This window comes from Cynocephalus volans, chromosome 10, assembly GCF_027409185.1.
Source record: "Cynocephalus volans isolate mCynVol1 chromosome 10, mCynVol1.pri, whole genome shotgun sequence".
In the NCBI taxonomy this organism is placed as follows: Eukaryota; Metazoa; Chordata; class Mammalia; order Dermoptera; family Cynocephalidae; genus Cynocephalus; species Cynocephalus volans.
In genome coordinates, this window is record NC_084469.1 from 2,060,393 (window position 1) to 2,082,069 (window position 21,677).

The window sequence follows — 21,677 nt, forward strand, 5'->3', positions numbered from 1 at the left end:
ATGACCCCAGTGTTATAAGCAGATGTAGTGGGATGCTGTTTTATGTTTTTAACTTAGAGCTTCAGGGAGTAGACTTTCATGGCTCTGCATTTGTATTCAAGATGAGCGATTAAATAGTCTATTATTTATAACACTGGAATTTATTATGAAAAGCAGGTGACTATTTAAATCCTTTATTAGGAGAACCACAGCTTTTTGGTTACATAGTCTAGAGCAGCAGTGTTCAATACAAATAGAATACAGGTCATATATATGTAATATTAAATTTTCTAGTGGAGCTACATTAAAAGAGAAAGAAATGGGTGAAATTAATTTTAATAATGTATTTAATACAGTATATCCAAAATATTATCATTTTGACACTGAGATATTTTACATTCTTTTTTTTTTTTTTTTTTTTCACTGTCTTCAAAATCCAGTGTGTATTTTACACATACACCGTATCTCAGTTTGAATCAGCCACATTTTGGGTGCTCAGTAGCCACATGTGTGTAGGGGCTATCATACTGGATTGTGTAAGTCTAGAGTTTCAGTAAATTTGCATGCAGTAGAATCTATTAAATTCTCATATTATGCAGATTTCTGTGCAAATCAGTTCCTGAGAAACATAAGTCGTAACATGATGCTTTTAGTTTATGAGGCAGATTTTAACTTGGCCCTAATGTGAATATTGTAAGAGAGATCTAATGGCCTTTGATTTCTTACTGAAGGTAATACACACCATGGTTACAATGCTTCAGCATGTAGAATCTGCTTTTATTCCAGGGAGTGTTTAGCATACATGTGCCACCGCCCAAGCAGAATCTGTCATGTGAGAGGTCAGTCTTGGGGTGGGAGGTGGCAAGTAGTACTGCTAAGTAGTCGTAGCTGGAAATGTTTGGGGAGGTGTCTAAGAAGAAAGAAGACATGTTTAAATAACCACCACTACCACCCAAAAAAAACAAACCAAGCACCGAGGAAACTCATTTCTCTCTAATGTTGGAAAATTTAGTTGATTTATGAAAACATATTGGTCTCATTGGGGCAAATACCTCATTCTGACATTCTAGTTTCTTTGCTTTACTGAACTTTTTACCAGTGGAATTTAAGTGCTTGGTACTTGAGGAGGGAGAATACCTTAGATCTGTGGCGTAAGTGTAAAGTATACACCAGATTTAGAAAGCTTAGTACAAAAAATGAGTGTAAAGTATCTCATTAATAATTTTTGTATTATATATTGAAATAATAACATTTTGGATATATTAGGTTAAATAAAATACATTATTAAAATTAATTTCATCTGTTTCTTTTTCCTTTTTAAGTATGGCTACTAGAAAAGTTAAATTGCATACATAGCTTGTATTCTGTTATTGGACACTGCTGCCTTAGATTATTAATAATTCAATGTTTAATTCCATTATTAGTAATTCGAGACTGCTGGGGGGGACCACCTGTGCTTCCTTGAATATGTGCTTGAGAGCTTGACCAGTTGATTCCATCTTTGCAGTAGCAAAGCGGGTATTATGTGTCCATCTCTCCAGAATACAGCCTTCTCAGATTCTGTCAGAACACCTATCCTGAACCACTTATTGACCATTAAATTTGCTGCTTTGAGAACAGAAGACCTTTTGGTTTTGTTGCCAGTTTGCTCAGTCATTTTTATGAAAGGGCCAGTGAGTAATTACGTACTTCATGCCATCTCTGGGAAGTAAATCAAGAACTCTAGCTAAGTGTATGTGTTTGTGTATATTCATTCTTTCATTCGGTGTTCTCACTGTCCCGCAGAACCGTCTCAGTAGACCTTGGTCTGTACCTGTCTTAGTATTTGGCTTAGTTATTTTTAGAACTTCTTAAGACTCCTTGACTTTATGGGTACTCCCAGGACCCGAACTATTCAGAAAGAGGACTCAAGGTGATTAGCGGGGCTGGCTTCTCATACCTGAGCATGTCCCTGGAGTATTCGTGAACCTGGGGACAGCTTGTATAACTGGCATTTAGCTTCCCTTCTTTCTCATCCCAAACTGAGAAATTAAAAAAACAAAATTACTTTTCGTTGAGTGAGAATCCCAGGCAGATCCCCACTTACAATCTACAGTCTTGGAATTAATTCTCTGTATCCCTGAACATCCACAGTCCACATTTTGGTCTTAGTCCAGGTTCACTGTGTATACTTCCTAGTTCACCTAAAGAGGGTGTGAGATGGAAAGAAAGGAACTGACATTTGTTGAGCATTTGTTGTGTTCTATGGTCTGAGCTGGGTGCTTTAGAAATATTACCTCAACAGCCCTGAGAGGTGGGAATTACAATCTCTATTTTATAGATCAGGAAATAGAAATCTGGAAGTTAAGTAATTTTTCAACTTCACATCCTTCTGGTAGATAATGGATTCTAGAATTTGGCATCATGCTCACCTCGTCATTCGAGTTTAAAAGGAGCTGTGATTTTCTAGAGTTAGAGATTGTGAATGTCTGTGTATTGTTCTAAACTTGGAGAAACATGCAGGATCCTTCCCAAAGCATCTTTATCCCTAATCACAGACCTGATACCTGAGTTGGGTAGGTGGGTTACTTCTCCATTTTTCACCCCTGCTGGGGCTTGTGGTGACCATATAAACACTTTACTTTACAGTTGGGACCCCTGATTCCAGCAGGATGGCCCAATGGAATCAGCTGCAGCAGCTCGACACGCGGTACCTGGAACAGCTTCATCAGCTGTACAGTGACAGCTTCCCGATGGAGCTACGGCAGTTTCTGGCCCCTTGGATTGAGAGTCAAGATTGGTGAGTCCTTGAGAAACTCCCCAAATGGTTAGGTTTCGGTTGGAGTCAGGAGACATGATCTATTCTAGCTTCCTGCATTGCTAACTATTTCATCAAAAAACTTATGGGTTCAGGTGATGGGGGAAAAGAGATCAGGAGATAAAGAAGTAGCCTTAGTCTTCTAACGCATTTTCTGTATTAGAAGGACATATGGACAACTGACTGTCTTTTGGCACATTGAAACAGCCTGCTTGGTGGTAGATGTTTTGGAGGTTGGTTTGGATCTACTTGGGGAGAGCCTCTGTGTATTCTGATACTCCAGTGATGTGCTAGAACTATCTTTTATCTGAGTGAGAATTCTGTCATGGATGGAAGTTTGGGTCCATATTTGTGATTCCCCTTTAACTAAAGGAAGGAGACTCAGGGTAAGGGAAACGGACACCATTCGTAGAGGAGGTGATGACACAGAAGTCCAACGGCCACTTCCTTCACTTTAATTGATTCACTTCCACCTACTGATTTTGGTTTAATTCAGGCCTATGTCAATAAGACCTACTTTTTCTGGAATATAGACCCCAATGTGGTGTAGGACCGAGGAAGTGATTCAGAGATGGTGGGGACAGGCCATCCCAGCCTAGAGCGGCTTCTTTGTACTAATAATTTTACCGCAGAGTTGACTGAGAATTGAAAGCAAAACAGCATATCTGTCTACTTCGCTCAAATATGTTACAAATGTAGACGATAAGGGTGGCTAATAATATCTAGAATAATCGTTAATGATTATTAAATTGATGGCATTTATTGTTGCTGAGCAAGAAGAATCTAAAAAGACGAATGGGTGATAGCATCAGGTTTGCCTTGGTTTTTTCCTCCTCCATGATGGTGATTTCCATGTGTGTGTATGTAGATTTTAGAGTCATTCTTTATCATTCTTCCTTTTCCTAGGGCATACGCAGCCAGCAAAGAATCACATGCTACTTTGGTGTTTCATAATCTCTTGGGTGAGATTGACCAGCAGTATAGTCGCTTCCTACAAGAGTCCAATGTTCTCTATCAGCACAATCTGCGAAGAATCAAGCAGTTCCTTCAGGTATGATGAGAAACTGAGTAGAAGGAGAAACTGGACCTGCAGAGTAGGGTGTTAGGTTTCTTTCCTGGAAGTATTTTTTATCTCATTTGGCTAAATAATGAGACTCTATCTTGTATTTACAATCAAAAGAGAAGTAATTAGCCCTTTTTCAAATTTCTGCATACTCACCGTTGAGCGTCATTACCTGAAGTTCACTTCCCCTGTCACAGCTGAAGTAATGAAGTGACTATGATGTCAGCATGTTAATAACATGGTTATAAATAGGTCTCCCCATAGAAGATGACTCTCACCTGTCAATGCTAAAAGTTGGACCATTACTCCTTGACAAGTTCAGTTGCCTCCCTGTAGCACCAGGATAACATACTGTCCACGGACTTGGCCTCATGTGCCTTCTCTTGCAGAAGTACCTCATTGCAACCACCTTTTTTTCTTGGCCGCTTCATCCCCCACTGATTTCAGCCCGGCACTGAGGCTTTTGTTCTACTGTTTCGTATAGTATAGGGAACACTTTCCTCAGTTTAAAAGGAAATTAGTTGTAAGTTACCAGAGTTCAGCCCATGTCGGCCTGGTCTGTGGCTGCTTTTCATTCTCCTTCTCTTCTCCTTACAGAGTAGATACCTTGAGAAGCCAATGGAGATTGCCCGGATTGTGGCCCGGTGTCTGTGGGAAGAGTCTCGCCTGCTCCAGACTGCAGCCGCCGCAGCCCAGGTGAGGCCTGGGAGAAACAAAGCACGGGTCTGGGAGGAATAAGAGATCAAACAGCTTTATAATGCAGTAGCATATAAATTATTAACTATACTAAAGAAGAATAAAAAAACTTAAATACATCCATAATTATAAAAAAAATTGAAAAAGACTCCTAAAAATTTATACCCCCATCCCACCAAAAAAAGCCAACAATCCCAATGGTTTAAAAGTTATGTTCTCGCAGCCAGCTGCTCCCCACAAAATAAATAAAGTAAAAGTTTTGTTCTGACAAACATTCATGGTACAGATTGTTTCAATATTACTCAAACTTTTTCAAAGTATAGGAGAATAGGAGATGTTTCCAGCTTATTTTATGAGGCTGGATAATCTGCATATCAAAACCTAAAAAATACAGTGTAAGTAAAAGAAATGATTAGGATCTTTGCATCCTGCATAGTCTACAAAGCATAGTTTATATTCTAGGAACGGAAGGTTGGTTCAACATTTGGAATTCTGTTAATGTTAACTCATTGAATTAGTAAGTTAAAGAAGAAAAATGTGTCTGGCCAGTTAGCTCACTTGGTTGGAGCATGGTGCCAGTAACACCAAGGTTGAAAGTTCAGATCCTTGTACTGGCCAGCCACAAAAAAAAAAAAAAAAAAACCCAAGAAAAAAAAAGAAAAAAGAAAAACTGTATTATTTTTGTTAGATTACAAAATTCAGTATCAGTTACAGATTAAAAAATAAAAAATGAGGAACTTTCTTAATGTAAAAAAGAATATTTGTTAGAAACCAAAGGTGATGCACAGTGGTGAAACATAAAGTATTCTTATTAAAAATAGTAACAATATATCATTGATATTTTTCTGAAGGATCCAGCCAATGCAAAAAGACAGAAAAATAAATGGGGTGCAGTGTTGGAAATCAAGAGACAAAATTATCATTATTTACAGAAAGATCTTAGAAGATCCAAGAGAAGCAAAACAAAGAAACAAACAAAAATGAAGGTTGAGCATGCCTAATCTGAAAATCTGAAATCCGAAATGCTCCAAAATCTGAAACTTTTTGAGTGCCAACATGACATTCAAATGAAATGTTCATTATAGCATTTTGGATTTTGGATTTTGTTTTGTTTTTTGTTTAAAACAATGTTCTCTTTATTCCATATAACATGTCAGTAAAATTTACACTAAATGTTTGGATTTTGGATTTTTAGATTAGGGATGCTCAAGCAGTATGTATTCTGCAAATATTCCAAAGACAAAAGAAATCCAGACTTCTGGTCCCAAGCATTTCAGATAAGGGATACTGAACCTGTATGGGAACTAGCAAGAGTTCAGAAAGGTCATTGTGTACAAGATAAATGTTTTAAGAATCACAGTAGTTTTCACAGTAGCAGCAGTAACCTGCTAGAAGATATAATGGAAGAAAAGATCTGATTCATAATAGCAAAAACAAATGCATACAATATGCATATATTATTGATATAAATGAGAAAAAATCCAGAAAGATACATACTAAATCATTAAAGTTATAGGAGACTTTTTTACTTTCTCTGAGGAGTTTTATTTCCATTAATATCCTATAATCAATGAAAAAAAGAGAAAAAAATCCTATAATCAGGGACTTTTTTTCCCTACCCCCCCCCCCCCCGGCCTGGAAAAATACATATAAAATGTATTTTTCCGGAAAAATACATATAAAATGTATTTTTCTGGAAAAATACATATAAAATGTATTTTTCCGGAAAAATACATATAAAATAAAATTTACTATTATAACCATTTTTAAGTTTACAGTTCAGTGGCGTTAAGTGCATTCCCATTATTGTGCAACCAGTTTCTAGAACTCTTTCAAAACTAAAATTCTGTATGCATTGAACAAAGCTCCGCATTTCCCCTTTCCCCCAGCCTCTGGAAGCCCTCCTTTCACTTTCTGTCTGTACACATTTGACTGTGCCAGGTATCTATATAAGTGGAACCATACATTAGTTGTCTTTTTGTGACCGGCTTGTTTCACTTAATGTCCTCAAGGTTTGTCCATGTTTTACCATGTGTCAGATTTTCCTTCTTTTTAAATGCTGAATAATATTCCGTTATATGTATATACCACATATCGTTTATCCATTCATTGTTGATTGGCTAGTGTGCATAATGCTGCTGTGGACGTGGGTGTACACTTTTTTCTTTTTCTTTTTTTCTTTAAAAAAATTTTTTTTTCACTTTTTTCTTTTCAAAGACAAAAATGTAGCAGGAACAGAGAAGAAACAACATCTAAGTCTAACCTAGAGAATCAGGGAAGGCATCGCAGAGGAAGGAAGTAGTGTTGGAGCTAAGACTTCAGGCTGATTAAAAGTACATCAGGCAGAGGATGAGAGAGAGCACTCCAGGCAGAAAGCAGATCATGTTCAGAGACTGAAACATAAACTCACATGTTCTCGGGAGAAGTGTAGAAAGTTCAGCACCTGGCTGTGTAGGAGAAGATAAGCTAGTTAAGGGCCACATGAAGATGTTCTTAATTAGTCATGCCTGGTAATTGGGCCTTGGATGAGCAGTTTACCACAAGGGGCCGAACTGCCTGCGTTGGAACCCCACAGCTCTACCACTTGCTTTGTGATCTTAAGCAAATTATTTACTCTGTTTCTCCCGCGGGAATGGTAATAGTACCTACGTCATAGAATGAATTAATACGTGTAAAATGCTTAGAATGGTATCTAACACATAAATGTGAAATAAACGTTAACTGCTTCCTGTTGCTGCTACTATCACCGTCGTCCCCATCACCACTGTCGTGAGAAATGAGGACCCACTGAAGAATTTTAAGCAGAAAACTGATGCAGGTGACCAGGAGACAAGCAAAGAGGCCCTTGCCCATGCATCACCAGGGTTTTCTGTTGTGGAGAATCTTTTATGTTTTCATCCTGTTCAACAAGATACAAATATTGGGTTTAAGTCAGTTTGGTTAGAGGCTCCAACTTTACCATGGGAGGTAGGAAAGAAGATATCCCAAGGATGTTTTCAATCATATAGATCAGGGGTCTGCAAACTATGACCATGGCCCAAATCCAGCCTGCTGTCTGTTTTTGTAAATGAAGGTTTTTCAGGACCCAGCCATACTCATTCATTTATGCATTATCTGTGGCTACTTTCTTGCTGCATTGGTGGGGCTGAGTATTTGTGACAGAGACTGTTTGACCCAGAAAGCCAAAAATATTTAATACTCAGCTTTTCGAGAAAAAGTTTGCAACCCCTGATATGCAGCTAAAACTTGGATATTTGTAGGCCTCAACCAGGCCTCACTGTTTTTCTCTGTTTACATCATCTGGCATGTTCTTCAATGTCTAGCGTGGGATGACATCTCTTCCTCTAGCCGATAGAACCCTGCTACCCAGGGGCTGTCAGGGTGGTTAGGATTATAGGTACACAAACACTCAAAGTGAGAAAAACACAGAGGAGGATGTGAGTCATTTTGTCTAAGTAAATGGAGTAAGATTTCATAGGAGAGCAAACATTCGAACTGAACTTGAAAGTGAGTGAATTCAGGTGTGCTTGGGCAGAAGAGCATGCCAGGCTGAGTGGCCAGTGTGTGGAGAGGTAAAGTGTGAAAACATGCTACGTAGGGGGAAGAGCTTGAGGCACAGGGAAGGAAAGGTTAAGTTGTTACCAGATTGTGTGAAACACCTTTCTGTGTGAGGCAGAGATGTTTATACCTGGAAGCAGTGGGGAGCCAATAAAGTTTTTACAAAGGGTTTAGAAGTGGGTTTCTCTGGGTGATAATTAATCACATCTTTTTTCCCTCTTAAGTGCTGTACCAATCGAGAAATAGACATGGGAATCAAATACAGATTAAAATATCAGCTGAATTGTTGGTACAGCTAGACGGGAAAGCCATGGCTTGAGCTGGTAACCACAGTGGCTTTTTATAAAGACTGTGCCCTGCATTAGATCTTGGAGTGGGGAGATTGGGTCTGCAGAGGAGTACCTCATCACCCATCCATATGGAGCTTCAGAGACCATCAATAACACCCATTGACTACAGAGAGTGAGGTCTCCAGAACTGCTTCTAGAAACCAGGCCCTTGCCCCTGCCTCAGGTGTGCCACAGGAAGGCAAAAGGGAGAAGAGGAAACAGCTTAAGTGCTGGGCTCTTTGAAGATCTCTGTGTGCAGAGTCTTTCTCTCAATTTTACCAATCAGATGAGTCACTCCCACTGTGGAGAGCATGGGGGCGGGGGAGGGCTGCCTTACCAAAACTTCTATGCAGTCTGTATTCTGTGGGCTTGGAGAGGGTCCATGGGAAAAGGGAGAGAATGTCTCCCTCTAAAACTGGCATATTCAGATCTATTTTGAAGACTTCTGGGAGCAATGTAGAGAACAGATTGGAAGTGAGAGAGATTAGAGGCAAAGAGATCAAGAATTGGGGCCTGATCTGAGCCACTGGCACTTGAAATCAATTTGAGAGATTACAAAATATAGAGCCAAAAGGATTTGGTGACTCAGTGTCAAAGTGAGGAAGAAATCAAAGACACCTGAGGATTTCTAGCTTGGAAGACTGAGTAGATAATGTCTTTCCTGGACTCTCAGTTCTGTGCCATTGATCGATATCTCTGTCCTTGAGCCACTTCCACACTGTCTTTATCACTGTAGCCTCTACATGGTCTGTTAGAACATGTCCTGTTACTTTACTTGGACAAAACCTATCGTTTCGTTTTTAAGTTTCATGTGCTATTTGACCTTTTCAAGGTACCAGCCTCCCCTTCTCCCCAGAGTTAATATCTCTTGATTTGGAATTTCATCCCTGGGTCAGGGTGGATTTTTTTTATTGTCCATGTTATCAATACAGAAATGTATTAGACACTGTGTTTAAATAGGCATCAACATCTGCCATCATAAATTGTTCTGAAGTTTTTGACGTACCTACCCATGAGCTTTTTGAAGGCAGGGACCGTGTCTTGGTTCAACATGTGGTCTCCTAGAACATTACACAGATTGTGTTTATAATATGACCTGTCCATAAAAAGGCAGCGATACAGGTAGATCTAGGCAAGGGCTTCCAGGGCACCACTGGCAGTGCCTCAGCCTGTCTCCCTTCCTCTCACAAACAGGAAGGGGAGGTATGGTGGGATGGAGACCAGACCAGGGGTATTTTTTTCTCCACATGTGTGTTCATCTGTGCATTGACTACTTTTTGGCAGCAAGGGGGCCAGGCCAACCACCCCACGGCTGCTGTGGTGACAGAGAAGCAGCAGATGCTGGAGCAGCACCTGCAGGATGTCCGGAAGAGAGTTCAGGTGAGGCAGGGCTCGGCAGGGAGCCTCTTCTTGGGGGTATTGCTTGTGAGTCGCGTGTGCCTTTTTTGAGGTTTTGGCTTCATTTTAATTCTTCTCAGAAACCTTTTCCCTCTCCTCTACGAGATCTTTTTTCACTTCTGTTTTTTGTTTGTTTGTTTTAAACAGGATCTAGAACAAAAAATGAAAGTGGTAGAGAATCTTCAGGATGACTTTGATTTCAACTATAAAACCCTCAAGAGTCAAGGAGGCAAGTGAATATTAGAGACGTTAAAATCTTCTGTAGAAAGTGAGTTTGTGTTACTGAGTTTAAGGACATGTTTGTTTCAACTCTGTTCAGACTTTGGGTGGGGGTGGGGGGTGTGCACACGCAGGGGCTACTGGTGCTTAAGGGAGCCTAGTTATTAAGGATGGGAGTATTCTCTCAGGTTAAGGAGTTTTTCCTTCTTCCCCAGACATGCAAGATCTGAATGGAAACAACCAGTCGGTGACCAGGCAGAAGATGCAGCAGCTAGAACAGATGCTTACTGCCCTTGACCAGATGCGGAGGGTAAGAGCCATGGACAACTTCGCCCAAGTGTCTCGCTCACCCGTAGGATTTCGGCATCTCGTGGCAGAACTTTCTTGGTTTCTAAAAAGTTCCTTCTCTGGAATTGACTAAAGAATGTGGTTAGAGACCGTTTGAGGAAATGTTTTCTAACTTTGTTTTGGTTTCCAAACAGAGCATTGTGAGTGAGCTGGCAGGGCTTTTGTCAGCGATGGAGTACGTGCAGAAAACTCTCACGGATGAAGAGCTGGCTGACTGGAAGAGGCGGCAACAGATCGCCTGCATTGGAGGCCCTCCCAACATCTGCCTGGACCGTCTTGAAAACTGGTAAAAGATGAAAGGGAAGCTTTTCCTTTTCTTTTAGAAAGCTGTGTAAAATTATGGTCATAATTGCAGGTCCACAGAGTTGGGACTATATCTCTAGGGTGAGGACTTTTACATACTCAAACTTAGTCCAGGAGTTAAAGCTTTCACTTTATTTGGACAATTTTTTTTTTATAAGAATGTATTTATATGACTATATTTTATATATATTTTATTTAATAATTTGAATAAAGCTTTTTTGGTTTAACTGTGTTTAACATGCAGTCTGAATTTGTATTTTAGTTATTTTAGTAATCTAAGACAATGCATGTTCATTATATGGGAAGAAATATCAAATACAGAAAATCAAAAAAGAAAGATCATTTAAAATCTAATCATGTAGGGCTGGCCTATGGCTCACTTGGGAGAGTGCGGTGCTGATAACACCAAGGCCACGGGTTCGGATCCCTATATAGGGATGACCTGTTAGCTCACTTGGGAGAGCGTGGTGCTGACAACACCAAGTCAAGGGTTAAGATCCCCTTACCGGTTATCTTAAAAAGAAAAAAAAAAATCTAGTCATGTAGTGGTACCAGTAGTTAAAATTTTTGTGATTATCATTCTAGACATGTCATTAGGTATATACACATAAAGATAGAAATCTATACAGTTTTACATGAGGGATCATTCTTTGTATATATACTCTTCTGTAATCTGCTCTTTTACTTTCATCCATTCAGCAAATCTTTATTTTATTTTATTTTTTTTATTTTTTGTGGCTGCCCGGTACAGGGATCTGAACCTTTGACCTTGGTGTTACAGCACTGTGCTCCCCTGAGCTAACCGGCCAGTCCCTTTCTTTATTGAGCACCTTCTTGTGCAAGGCTTGGTAATGAGCATGCTGCACCAGCTTAACTTAGTACAGAAACTTGACATGAGGGGGACCCAGATACGTGGAGCATGAAACCAGAAATTTAGGACAACTTGACATGAGAATGCCTGTCTGTTCATATCCTTACTAATCTTGAGCGTTGTTAATTTACTGAAAGCAATTTTAAATGCTTCCTGATCAGGGAACCAGGAAGTTCTGGGAATGGGAAGATAGAAGTGACAGAAGGGAGCCAGGGAGCTCAGAAATCTCTGCAGCTATCCTCTGCCCCCTCTGTTCACCTTCTCTCTTTGAGGTCTTTTAGTCTTTATTGAACTAGTGGTAGACCATTGAAAAGAGACACTAATATTGTCTGTTCTTGGAGACAGACTTAATCAGCTTTGTCTCCTTCTCTGTTCACTTTTTCTGTATGCATGCTATCATTGTTTTGAAACATAATGTCACGTCCTTTGATCCTTTGAAGGTTGACATTGGAAGGACTCATGGGGATCATGCAGTTCAACCCCTTCTCTTCATGCCAGGGGACATTAAGGGCCATGATGGCAAAGGGGCCTGGCCATGCCTGCACAGATAGCAAGTGTTAGAGCAGGCTTAAACCCAAGTCTTCTTGGGTTGTCTGATCTCCTGTTTTTCCCAGTCTTCACATTTTGGTACATGGACAAGGTAGGATGAGGAAAGTGAGTGCCAAATTCCATATTTCATGGTCTCCATATCTGGGCTGTAATGCTTGTCACTTTCCAGTGATAACTCCATTAATGCCTCTGTATTAGTCTATTTCTGTTGCTATAACAAAATACTCGGAAGTGGGTGATTTATAAAGAAAACAAGACTTATTGCTTACATTTTTAGAGGCTGTGAAGTCCACAGTGCTGGAAAACATCTGGTGAGGATCTTGGTGGTGGCAGTGGTGACCAGGGGTCTCACATGGCAGAAAATGGTGGAGCAGAGAGAGGCTAACCTCGCATGTGCTCTTCTTTTAAAGCCCTCAGAACCACGCCCCTGACTACCATTTTAATCCATTTACTACAGCATGATCCTACAGTCTGATCATCTCTTCTAGTCCTCACCTTTCAATTACCATAGTAAGATTTCCCACCCTCAATTGTTGCAGTGTGAATTAAGCTTCTAATATATGAACTTTGGGGACAAAATTCAATCAACCCACAGCAGCCTCCTAGTGGTATAAGTTTAACACTTTTTCCTCTGCACCCAGCCCCCTCTTTGAAATTTTAAATTTTAGGAAGGGTCTAAAAAAAGGCAAGGGGGCTGACTGGTTTACTCAGTTGGTAGAGTGTGGTGCTGATAACACCAAGGTCAAGGGTTCAGATCCCCATACTGGCCAGCCACCAAAAAAAAAAAAAAACCCAAAACCAAAATAAAAATAAACAAATAAACAAAAGCAAAATATATTCTTATTTTCTTAATACCCTTGAACTGTACACTTAAAATGGTTAAAATGGTCAATTTTATGTTGTGTATATATTACCACACAAAAAAATCCCCTTTCTTGTTTCAGGGGACTTCTTAGTGGTATTTATATCTATGGTATTCCCTGCCCCTTCTCCAACTCACCTGTATACACACATTTAGATAACTGCTGACTTTCTTATTTTATTGGCAGGATAACCTCATTAGCAGAATCTCAACTTCAGACCCGCCAACAAATTAAGAAACTAGAAGAGTTGCAGCAAAAAGTTTCCTACAAAGGGGACCCCATTGTACAGCACCGGCCAATGCTGGAGGAGAGAATTGTGGAGCTGTTTAGAAACTTAATGAAAAGGTAACTTAGAATCCATTTCTCTTTCCTACATCAAAAAAAAAAAAAAAAAAAAAGTCATGTTCTAAAGGGAGAGATTGGCTGACTTCAGCCTTCAGCCCGAACACTGCTGAACTGCTGTCCTTTTCCCCCGTCAGTGCTTTTGTTGTCGAGCGGCAGCCCTGCATGCCCATGCATCCCGACCGGCCGCTGGTCATCAAGACTGGTGTCCAGTTTACTACCAAAGTCAGGTAAGCCCCAGCACTGCCACTTAGGGTAGATATTTTATTGAGGTACACGCTTGGGTGAGAGCACAGTTGGTGGCCAGGGTTCTTTCCAGGTGTCACAGGCAGCCCTATAACGCGTATGGAGTTTGTTGGCGTAACATTGACTTGCTCTTTGATTCTCACGTCAAAAGTGAAAGAATAGAACTCTTCTTGAGGCTCCCTTACCATATTCCTATGATTTGCGGCCTAGAGCCTTAGACCATAGCTTCTCCTTCTGCTCTCCAAAAGGGGCAAGGTAATGTCGATTCTTTTCTGTTCTTTAAGCTGACTTTTCCCTGAGGATTTTAAGGAAAGGAGTAAGGCTTTATGACATAGCTGCCAAGAGGCCCCAGGGTAGGTGCGTGGGGGGCCTGTAGGGTGAAGTGTTCCTTTCACACGCACATCAGTACAGGTATGCTGGGGTTTTGCCCATCTGCAGTGAAATTTCCCTCCTCAGATATTTAGTGTGGTGTTGAATTTCAGGTTTAATAGAAAGAATACCAGCTGCAGAGCATGTGTTCTTGTAATATTTTTTATTAAATGGCTTTTACTATCTTTTTGTGAATCTCTCACAACTTTGTCTAAGTTCGTAGTTCTTGGGCTTTTTTTTAGTGTCTTTTGGCCTGAAGGGGGATGCTTAACTTAAGATCAAGATAGCATTGGTTGGAGGAGGAACTTGGGATTGTGATTTATTCACCTCTTAGAAATGAAGAGTTATGAATTTTACATTTCTTTAACTAGAGGTTATGGGGGAATCTACTGACTTTTTTGTTTTAACTGGATTTTTAAAAAATAGGTTGCTGGTCAAATTCCCGGAGTTGAATTATCAGCTTAAAATTAAAGTATGCATTGACAAGTAAGTACTCCTAATCTTAGTTCCTTTTTTTCAGATGAGAGACAGAAAAATGAGAGTTTTGACGGGCATCATTTGTACTTACAGACTTTATCTCCATTGAGAGATCATTTTGTGAAGAAAAGTTCCTGAAAACCTTTCAGTGCATTGTCAGTTATGTGCCTGAACAAAACCACAAAGCTGCTAAAGATTTGAGTTGTGATTGCTATTGTGACCATCAGTCCTCTTTTTCTTTATTTAGTTTTTTACTTGTAAATAAAATTTACGCATATAATATAAAACTGAGAATATAGAGAGAGAATGGATCTTTTTGTTGTTGTTGTTCCACACTTTACCATAGAGTGGAACACTTTAAAAATTTCACAGTACCTTTCAAAATTTAAAATGCTCATACCCTTTGAAGAGATTAGAAAAGAGATTATCTGGAAATTACATGAGAATAAACTGGAAAACAATTATTAGTGAAATAAGGGCATTGGCAAAGATGTTAGGTTTAATAAGTAAATAAATATGCAATAATTAGTAACTGTGTATTAGCACTATAAGAGAAAAATGATCTCACAGTAAGTTCATCGTATCCCCATACTGGCCAGACGTCCCCCACACAGGGAAAAAAAAAAGGAAGCAAAAAAAGAAAAATGATCTCACAATAAGCAACAGAGATAAAAAAATATATTGTGGTAAAACTTAGAAATATTTAGGATCTATTTGAAGAAAACTATGAAATTTTAGCTGTGGAGGGATATTTTAAAAATTGATGAGACCAATCATATTCCTGAATTGCAAACTTGTAATTTTACTATAAAGATGTTGATTCTTCCCAGTCAGTGTAGCACCAGCCAAAATGTGAATAGTATTTTTAAAAATCTACAAAATGCTTTTCAAGTTATAACTTAGGTGAAAAAAGTAAGCAAAGATAGTAAACAAATTTGTTTAAAAAAATTTTTTTTTTTTTTTTTTTTACAGCTGGCCAGTCCAGGGACTTGAACCCTAAAATTTTTTAATTATGGGAGGAAAAAAAAAAAACCACTTAACATTTACCATCTTAACCATTTTTAAGTGTATAGTGGAGTAGTGTTAAGAATATTCACATTGGGGCCGGCCCGTGGCTCACTCGGGAGAGTGCGGTGCTGATAACACCAAGGCCCCGGGTTCGGATCCCATATACGGATGGCCGGTTCGCTCACTGGCTGAGTGTGGTGCTGACAACACCAAGTCAAGGGTTAAGAACCCTTACCGGTCATCTTTTAAAAAAAAAAAAAAAAAAAAAAAGAATATTCACATTGTTGTACAACAGGTCTCCAGAACTTTTTCATCTTGCAAAACTGAAACTCTATACCTATTAAATAATTACCCCTCACTTCTCCTTCCCTCTGGCCTCTGGCAAGCACCATTCTACTTTCCAAAAAGTCTTTTAAAATAAATAAAAATAATAGGGGTGTAGTGATATGGGAAGCTGCCCTGCTAGATATTAAAATATATCACAAAGTTTCAGTTACAAAATTAGTGTGTTACTAGGGCAGGAATAAACTGATAGTTGAAACAAAATCTAAAGTCCAGAAATGGAACTCAAGTTTATATAAAGAATTAATAAATGTTCAAAATATTATCTCAAATTGGTTATGAAAGGATGGATTATTCAGTTAGGACAGGATGGATTATTCAGAAAGTGGTTTTGGGACAACTTGATATTGAGGGTTCAAGTGGAAAGTTAGAATTTTACTTTTTATGGTTCATCAGAATAAATTCTAGATGTATTTACACATTTAAAACAAAAGTGTCTTGAAAGTATAGGTGAATATATAATGAAATAGTGGTAAATGGCAAAATGGTACAACTGCTTTGGAAAAAAGTTTGGCAGTTTCCTGAAAAGTTAAACATGTACTTACCCTATGACCCAGTCATTCTATTCCTAGATATTAACCCACAAGAAATGAAGGCATATGCACAGGAATGTCCATTAATAGATGAATTTGCAGTGACAGGAGAATGAATGATTAATTTGTGGTATGTCATACAATGGAGTACTACTTATTTACAAAAAGGAATGAACCGTTAATACCTGTAACACTCAGCAAAATATTTATGCTGAGTGAAAAAAGCCAGACTAAAAAAAAAAAAAAGTACATACTTTATGTTTCCATTTATATAAAATCCTAGAAATGCAAATGAGTCTGTAGTGGCAGCAAGCAGATCAGTGGTTGTCTGAGGACAGGGGCGGGGGTGTAGAGTATGGGATCGGGGATGGGTTACAAAGGGGCACAGGGAAACTTTTGGGGGTGATGGATATGTATGTTATCTTGATTGTGCCGATGGCTTCACAGGTGTGTGTAGTATTTATCCATAAATCAACCTCATCAAATTGTACATTTTAAATAGTGCAGTTTATTGGTTGTCAATTATACATCAAAGCTGTAATACAAAAAAGGAATGTTAAAAAAAGAAATATAGGTTAGACATGAGGAAGAACTTCCTGATAACTAGGACTATTAGGTTCTAAAATGTAATATATGGAAAGATGTCTTCTGAATGGTTAAAAATCAGTTTTTATCTGTAAACCTACATGAGTGCATTATTTAATAAATAGCTATTATTCTTAAAGCATAGATGAATGTATAGCAATATATTGAAATGGAGAAGAACTTTTATTTATTTTATTTTATTTTTTAAAATTTTTTATCCCCTCCAAGAAGAACTTTTAAACAGTATTCAAAATTTTAAAGAAAAGGAAAAGACAGAAATGTGACTGTATAATAAACTATATATTCAAAACATAGAGTTAAAGAGTGAACACACCAGAAAGAGTATTTCTAGCTATATCAAAGGGGGTGCTCTGAGTTGCAAGTAACAGCAAACCTTTGCAGAAAACCCTGTGTGGCTTAAATAGTAAGGATTTTTGCAAACCATTATAACTGGAAATGCAGAGTTTGGGCAAGTTCCTGATGATGGTGACATAGTGACTCATTGATGTTCTCAAGGGCTCTTCTTTCTTCTCTGCCATCGTAAGTATCACCTGCATGCTCAAGTTCCATGTGGGTTGTTCTTAAGACCACAGGCTTCCTCGCTCATGTTTGGTTGAAGCTGTGGAGTATAAGCCAGCCTGGGATACAGTTCCCTGCCTTTGGTCTGATCGAGACAGTGTTGGTCATGTCTTCACCCCTGGACCATTGTGTTGTGGGCAGATTCTATTCTAATGAACGTAACGCAAGGCTTCCCCTGGAGGTGCGGATTGAAAGGCTACCTGGGCAGAATCAAGCTTCTGTCAAGAAGGGGGAAAGTAGGTGCTGAGTAGGCACCCAACTGTGTTTACTGCTCAAGTGTGTACAGGATTGTATGTTTATGTAAAATATGTGATGTTTCAAGAAATTTCCAGGAGCACAGGAGTTTTTCCATCAGAGTAAATAACATGTGGTCAAAGTAGGCTTTTTGAAGAAACGCAGGGCCTGTTTTATTAACAACAGTCTGTGTTCTTAACAGAGACTCCGGGGATGTGGCAGCTCTCAGAGGGTAAGTTCAGCCTAGAAGCTTCTTTTTGTTCTGTTTAATCTAACTTTATCCTTGGGCACCCAGTCACCTCTGTGGTTGGTTTTTTTTCTTGCGATTCAGATCCCGGAAATTTAACATTCTGGGCACAAATACAAAAGTCATGAACATGGAAGAGTCCAACAATGGCAGCCTGTCTGCAGAATTCAAACACTTGGTATGTGGGAAGAGCCTGCACTCCCCTTCACAAACAGCATCTGGCAGAGGAAGAGGGTAGGGGAGAGCCTCCCGTGACAGATGGCTTTTTCTTTTCTTGCAGACCCTGAGGGAGCAAAGATGTGGGAATGGGGGCCGAGCCAATTGTGACGTGAGTTTTGTTGATGAAAGCCAACTGGGAGGGTTTTCTTTGAGGGGGTAGAGAGAGAAAGAGCCTCCCTATTGCCCAGAATTAGAGACATCAACCTGCTCTTTCAGCCATAGTCATTCAGAAGTCACTGTGGGCCAATGTGACATGATCACAAGTCACATGTGCCATGGAATTCTCTGGTTTGTAGCATTTCCTTGACTGCTGGGCAGTTAGCTCCTCGTTAAGAAGTGGAAAGTCCCTTCCTGAGTGGTTATCCACACCCATCTGGTGGAAAAATAGGTTTCTACCTTGCCTGGGGCTTTCCAAATTCCCCTTCCAACTTCTGCCAGCTGTGCTGCTTGCCTTCATTTTTAGTGACCTGTTTTTCTCACTGAGGTGGGAGTAAGGGTGTAAAAGTAATAAATATGAGTTAAACATTAGGAAAAAAAGAAGAAAACCTGGCTTGTTCTTTATCCCCCTTATTTATTTCCTGCCTCCCATTGATACAGATTATTGGATTCTTGGTGTCAAGAATAAACTTTTTAAAAATAGGTAAATGTCACAAAAACTAGTTTTCAGTCATTTTTTAAAAATTCTGACACCCTGTTCTTTTTCTGATGTTTGTCGCCTGAGCCAGTCTCTCTCTTTTCTAACATGTAGCAGTGCTTTAAAAAAAAAATTGAATTTTTAATGCCCGACAGTAGTTAAAGAGTAAGATAGTCTATAGGCAATGAAACAGGAAAATGTACATGGAATATTTATTTAGAAAAAGCAAGATGTGAAATAATTTGAGTAGTATATTAGTATATTTGTTTTAAAAATATGGTACACTATTTTGTGCATTCATATATGCATTTAAAAATTCTGGAGGAATATACGCCAGGAAGTGCCTAGGTATCATCACTGTTGGTGTCCAAGGCTTCTCCGTACTCTAGTCTATCTGTAATATTTGCATTTTAAATTGGATGTACTACTTTTGTAATCAGAAAAAGTTTAAAAAATGAATTGGCATTTCATTTCTGAGAATTCATCGGTAACTCTTGTTCAAAATAAGGTTAGGGCTGGCAAGTTAGCTCAGTTCAGTTAGAGTGCGGTGCTGATAACACCAAGGTCCGGAATTCGATCCCTGTACTGGGCAGCTACAAAAAACAAAAACAAAAAACAGCAACACACACACACACACACACACACACACACACGGTTGCTATATCACTGGTGGGAGTAGAAATTAAGTCATTTTGGAAAACAGTTCAGCATTATAAAAATGAACATACCCTGTAAACCAGCAGTACCATTCCCACGGCTTAACAATAGAGAAAGTTTTGCATATGTGTTCCAGGAGACATGTACAAAATGTCATATCAGCCTAATTGTAAGCTCTAAATACAACACAAATAAATACCTATCAACACTAGACCGGATCAGTGATTTGTGGTGTAGTCGTACAACAGAATGCTACACAGCCGTGAGAAGGAATAAACTGCAGATGCACACAACCACACGGATTCATTTCACACCGTGTGAAAAGGGAGTCACAAAAGCATACGTGGAATAGATTCCATGTATATAATAAGGTTCACCTATATCCCAAACTAAACAGTGTGTACATTATTTAGAGAAAGAAATAAATAAAACTGTAAAGAAAAGCTAGGAAGTGATAAACCCAGAAGACAAACAGCAGTTACTTCTTAGGGAGGACGGGAAGGGATGAGGCTGGAGAGGGGAACCCAGAGAATTTCAGTGGTCGTGGTCTCTTCCTTAAACTGGGTGGTGGACTCACAGGTGTTCATTGTTATGTTATTCTTCGTGCCTTACACCTTTTGTAAACAACTTACTGCATCTATATAGTATGACAGTAAAAACTGGGTAAAAGACCAGATTGAGGATTGTAGCACTGGAGGGTCTTAGTGCTGAAGAGAGCATTTGCTTAGAGTTGTGACCCTGGTATTTTGCGTGTGGCTACCTGGTGGCTTACCCTTCAGAGTGCAGTGAGGCTGTGGCAGGTCACTTTCGTCAGCTGTGGCTGTTAGTAGCAAATGCCATTCTGTCTGAGGAAGAGTATCCTTCTCATTGTTGTAGGCCTCCCTGATTGTGACCGAGGAGCTGCACCTGATCACCTTTGAGACCGAGGTGTATCACCAAGGCCTCAAGATCGACCTAGAGGTGAGTTCTGCAGCAGAATCAGTGGGGTGACTCAGGACAAAAACTTCTGCTGGAATTTTCACTAGAGAAGGTGGAATGATTACTGTTTGCTAAGCACTGTGTTTATTTGTGCTTATTTTCTTCCAAAAAATCCTTGGTTTCCCATCTGAAAATAAAGTCTTGCTTAAGTGCCTAGAAGAGATGCATTCGTGTTACCTTTTAATTCTATTTTTCCATGAGCTTTTTGAATTACCCTCATATATTCTCAGCTTTCAGCAAACTTGGTATGAAAATCTATATTTAGAAATTGATTAAGGCTGACTTTATTAATAAAGTTCGGGCAAAAGAGTCTTAGTCGTCAATGATTTTAGTATACAGAAAATCATGACATTTACATTCTCTTTTCAACTTTAAGGTATATCTTTAAATTAAGATAAACCTGGAAAAGCAGGAATCCTAGTCTTTGATTTCTGAGATCTGTTTTGTGGGAAGATACAGCTTCAATTCTTGGAAAATGTCTTCCCGGTCTCAGACGCAGGGATTCTGTGGCCTGTGAGTCAGGCTTTGAGCAAGTCAGATGTTGCAAGTTGCTGGTGACATTCCCACAGCAGCCTGAATCTTGTGGCCCACGTTCAGCATTCTTTCCACTCCGGGTGTTGAGCTGACTCAGTCGCACTCCTCGCCTAGAGTTGGCAGCTGGTGTGGCTTATGGCAAGTCCTTTCACTTTGAACCCTGTGAGATACAAGTGAAGAGATTTTTGAAGCTGTGAGAACCCCTCTGCCTTTCCAACTCACTTTCCACTTACTCCACAGACCCACTCCTTGCCAGTTGTGGTGATCTCCAACATCTGTCAGATGCCAAACGCCTGGGCATCAATCCTGTGGTATAACATGCTGACCAACAACCCCAAGGTTCGTGCCCCAAGCTCTTGTGACCATCTTGTCTTGTGACTTCTCAGTACCTCGTGCAGGCCATTAGCACCACCCTCTCATCTACATGAACAAATGTGTTATTTTCAATAGAACGTGAACTTCTTCACCAAGCCCCCAATTGGAACATGGGATCAAGTGGCTGAGGTGCTGAGCTGGCAGTTCTCCTCCACTACAAAGCGAGGGCTGAGCATCGAGCAGTTGACCACACTGGCCGAGAAGCTCTTAGGTCTGTGTTTGACCTCTTCCCCCTCCTGCCCTCCTCAGAAGGGGAATCTGGCCCGTGGGGCTGTTGGCTCAGGCAGTGTTTACTGACCTGCCTTGAGCAGGGCTCTGTGTTGGTGCTGGGGAAACTGTGCTGCG

General features: G+C 39.7%; 1 protein-coding gene across 5 annotated transcripts in view; it reads left to right on the forward strand.

The window, feature by feature from the left end:
- STAT3 (signal transducer and activator of transcription 3) overlaps positions 1-21,677 on the forward strand; it is a 57,241-nt gene that overhangs the window by 26,641 nt on the left and 8,923 nt on the right. For all 5 annotated transcript variants that reach the window (XM_063109528.1, XM_063109524.1, XM_063109527.1 and 2 more), the window contains exons 2-17: positions 2,608-2,758; positions 3,683-3,827; positions 4,437-4,535; positions 9,707-9,802; positions 9,968-10,049; positions 10,255-10,349; positions 10,522-10,673; positions 13,160-13,318; positions 13,453-13,545; positions 14,357-14,416; positions 17,891-17,920; positions 18,020-18,113; positions 18,216-18,263; positions 20,322-20,405; positions 21,198-21,296; positions 21,408-21,543. In XM_063109528.1, the coding sequence (XP_062965598.1) occupies positions 2,631-2,758; positions 3,683-3,827; positions 4,437-4,535; positions 9,707-9,802; positions 9,968-10,049; positions 10,255-10,349; positions 10,522-10,673; positions 13,160-13,318; positions 13,453-13,545; positions 14,357-14,416; positions 17,891-17,920; positions 18,020-18,113; positions 18,216-18,263; positions 20,322-20,405; positions 21,198-21,296; positions 21,408-21,543 (1,600 nt within the window). In that variant the 5' untranslated portion in view covers positions 2,608-2,630. The remainder of the gene's footprint in view (positions 1-2,607; positions 2,759-3,682; positions 3,828-4,436; positions 4,536-9,706; positions 9,803-9,967; positions 10,050-10,254; positions 10,350-10,521; positions 10,674-13,159; positions 13,319-13,452; positions 13,546-14,356; positions 14,417-17,890; positions 17,921-18,019; positions 18,114-18,215; positions 18,264-20,321; positions 20,406-21,197; positions 21,297-21,407; positions 21,544-21,677) is intronic.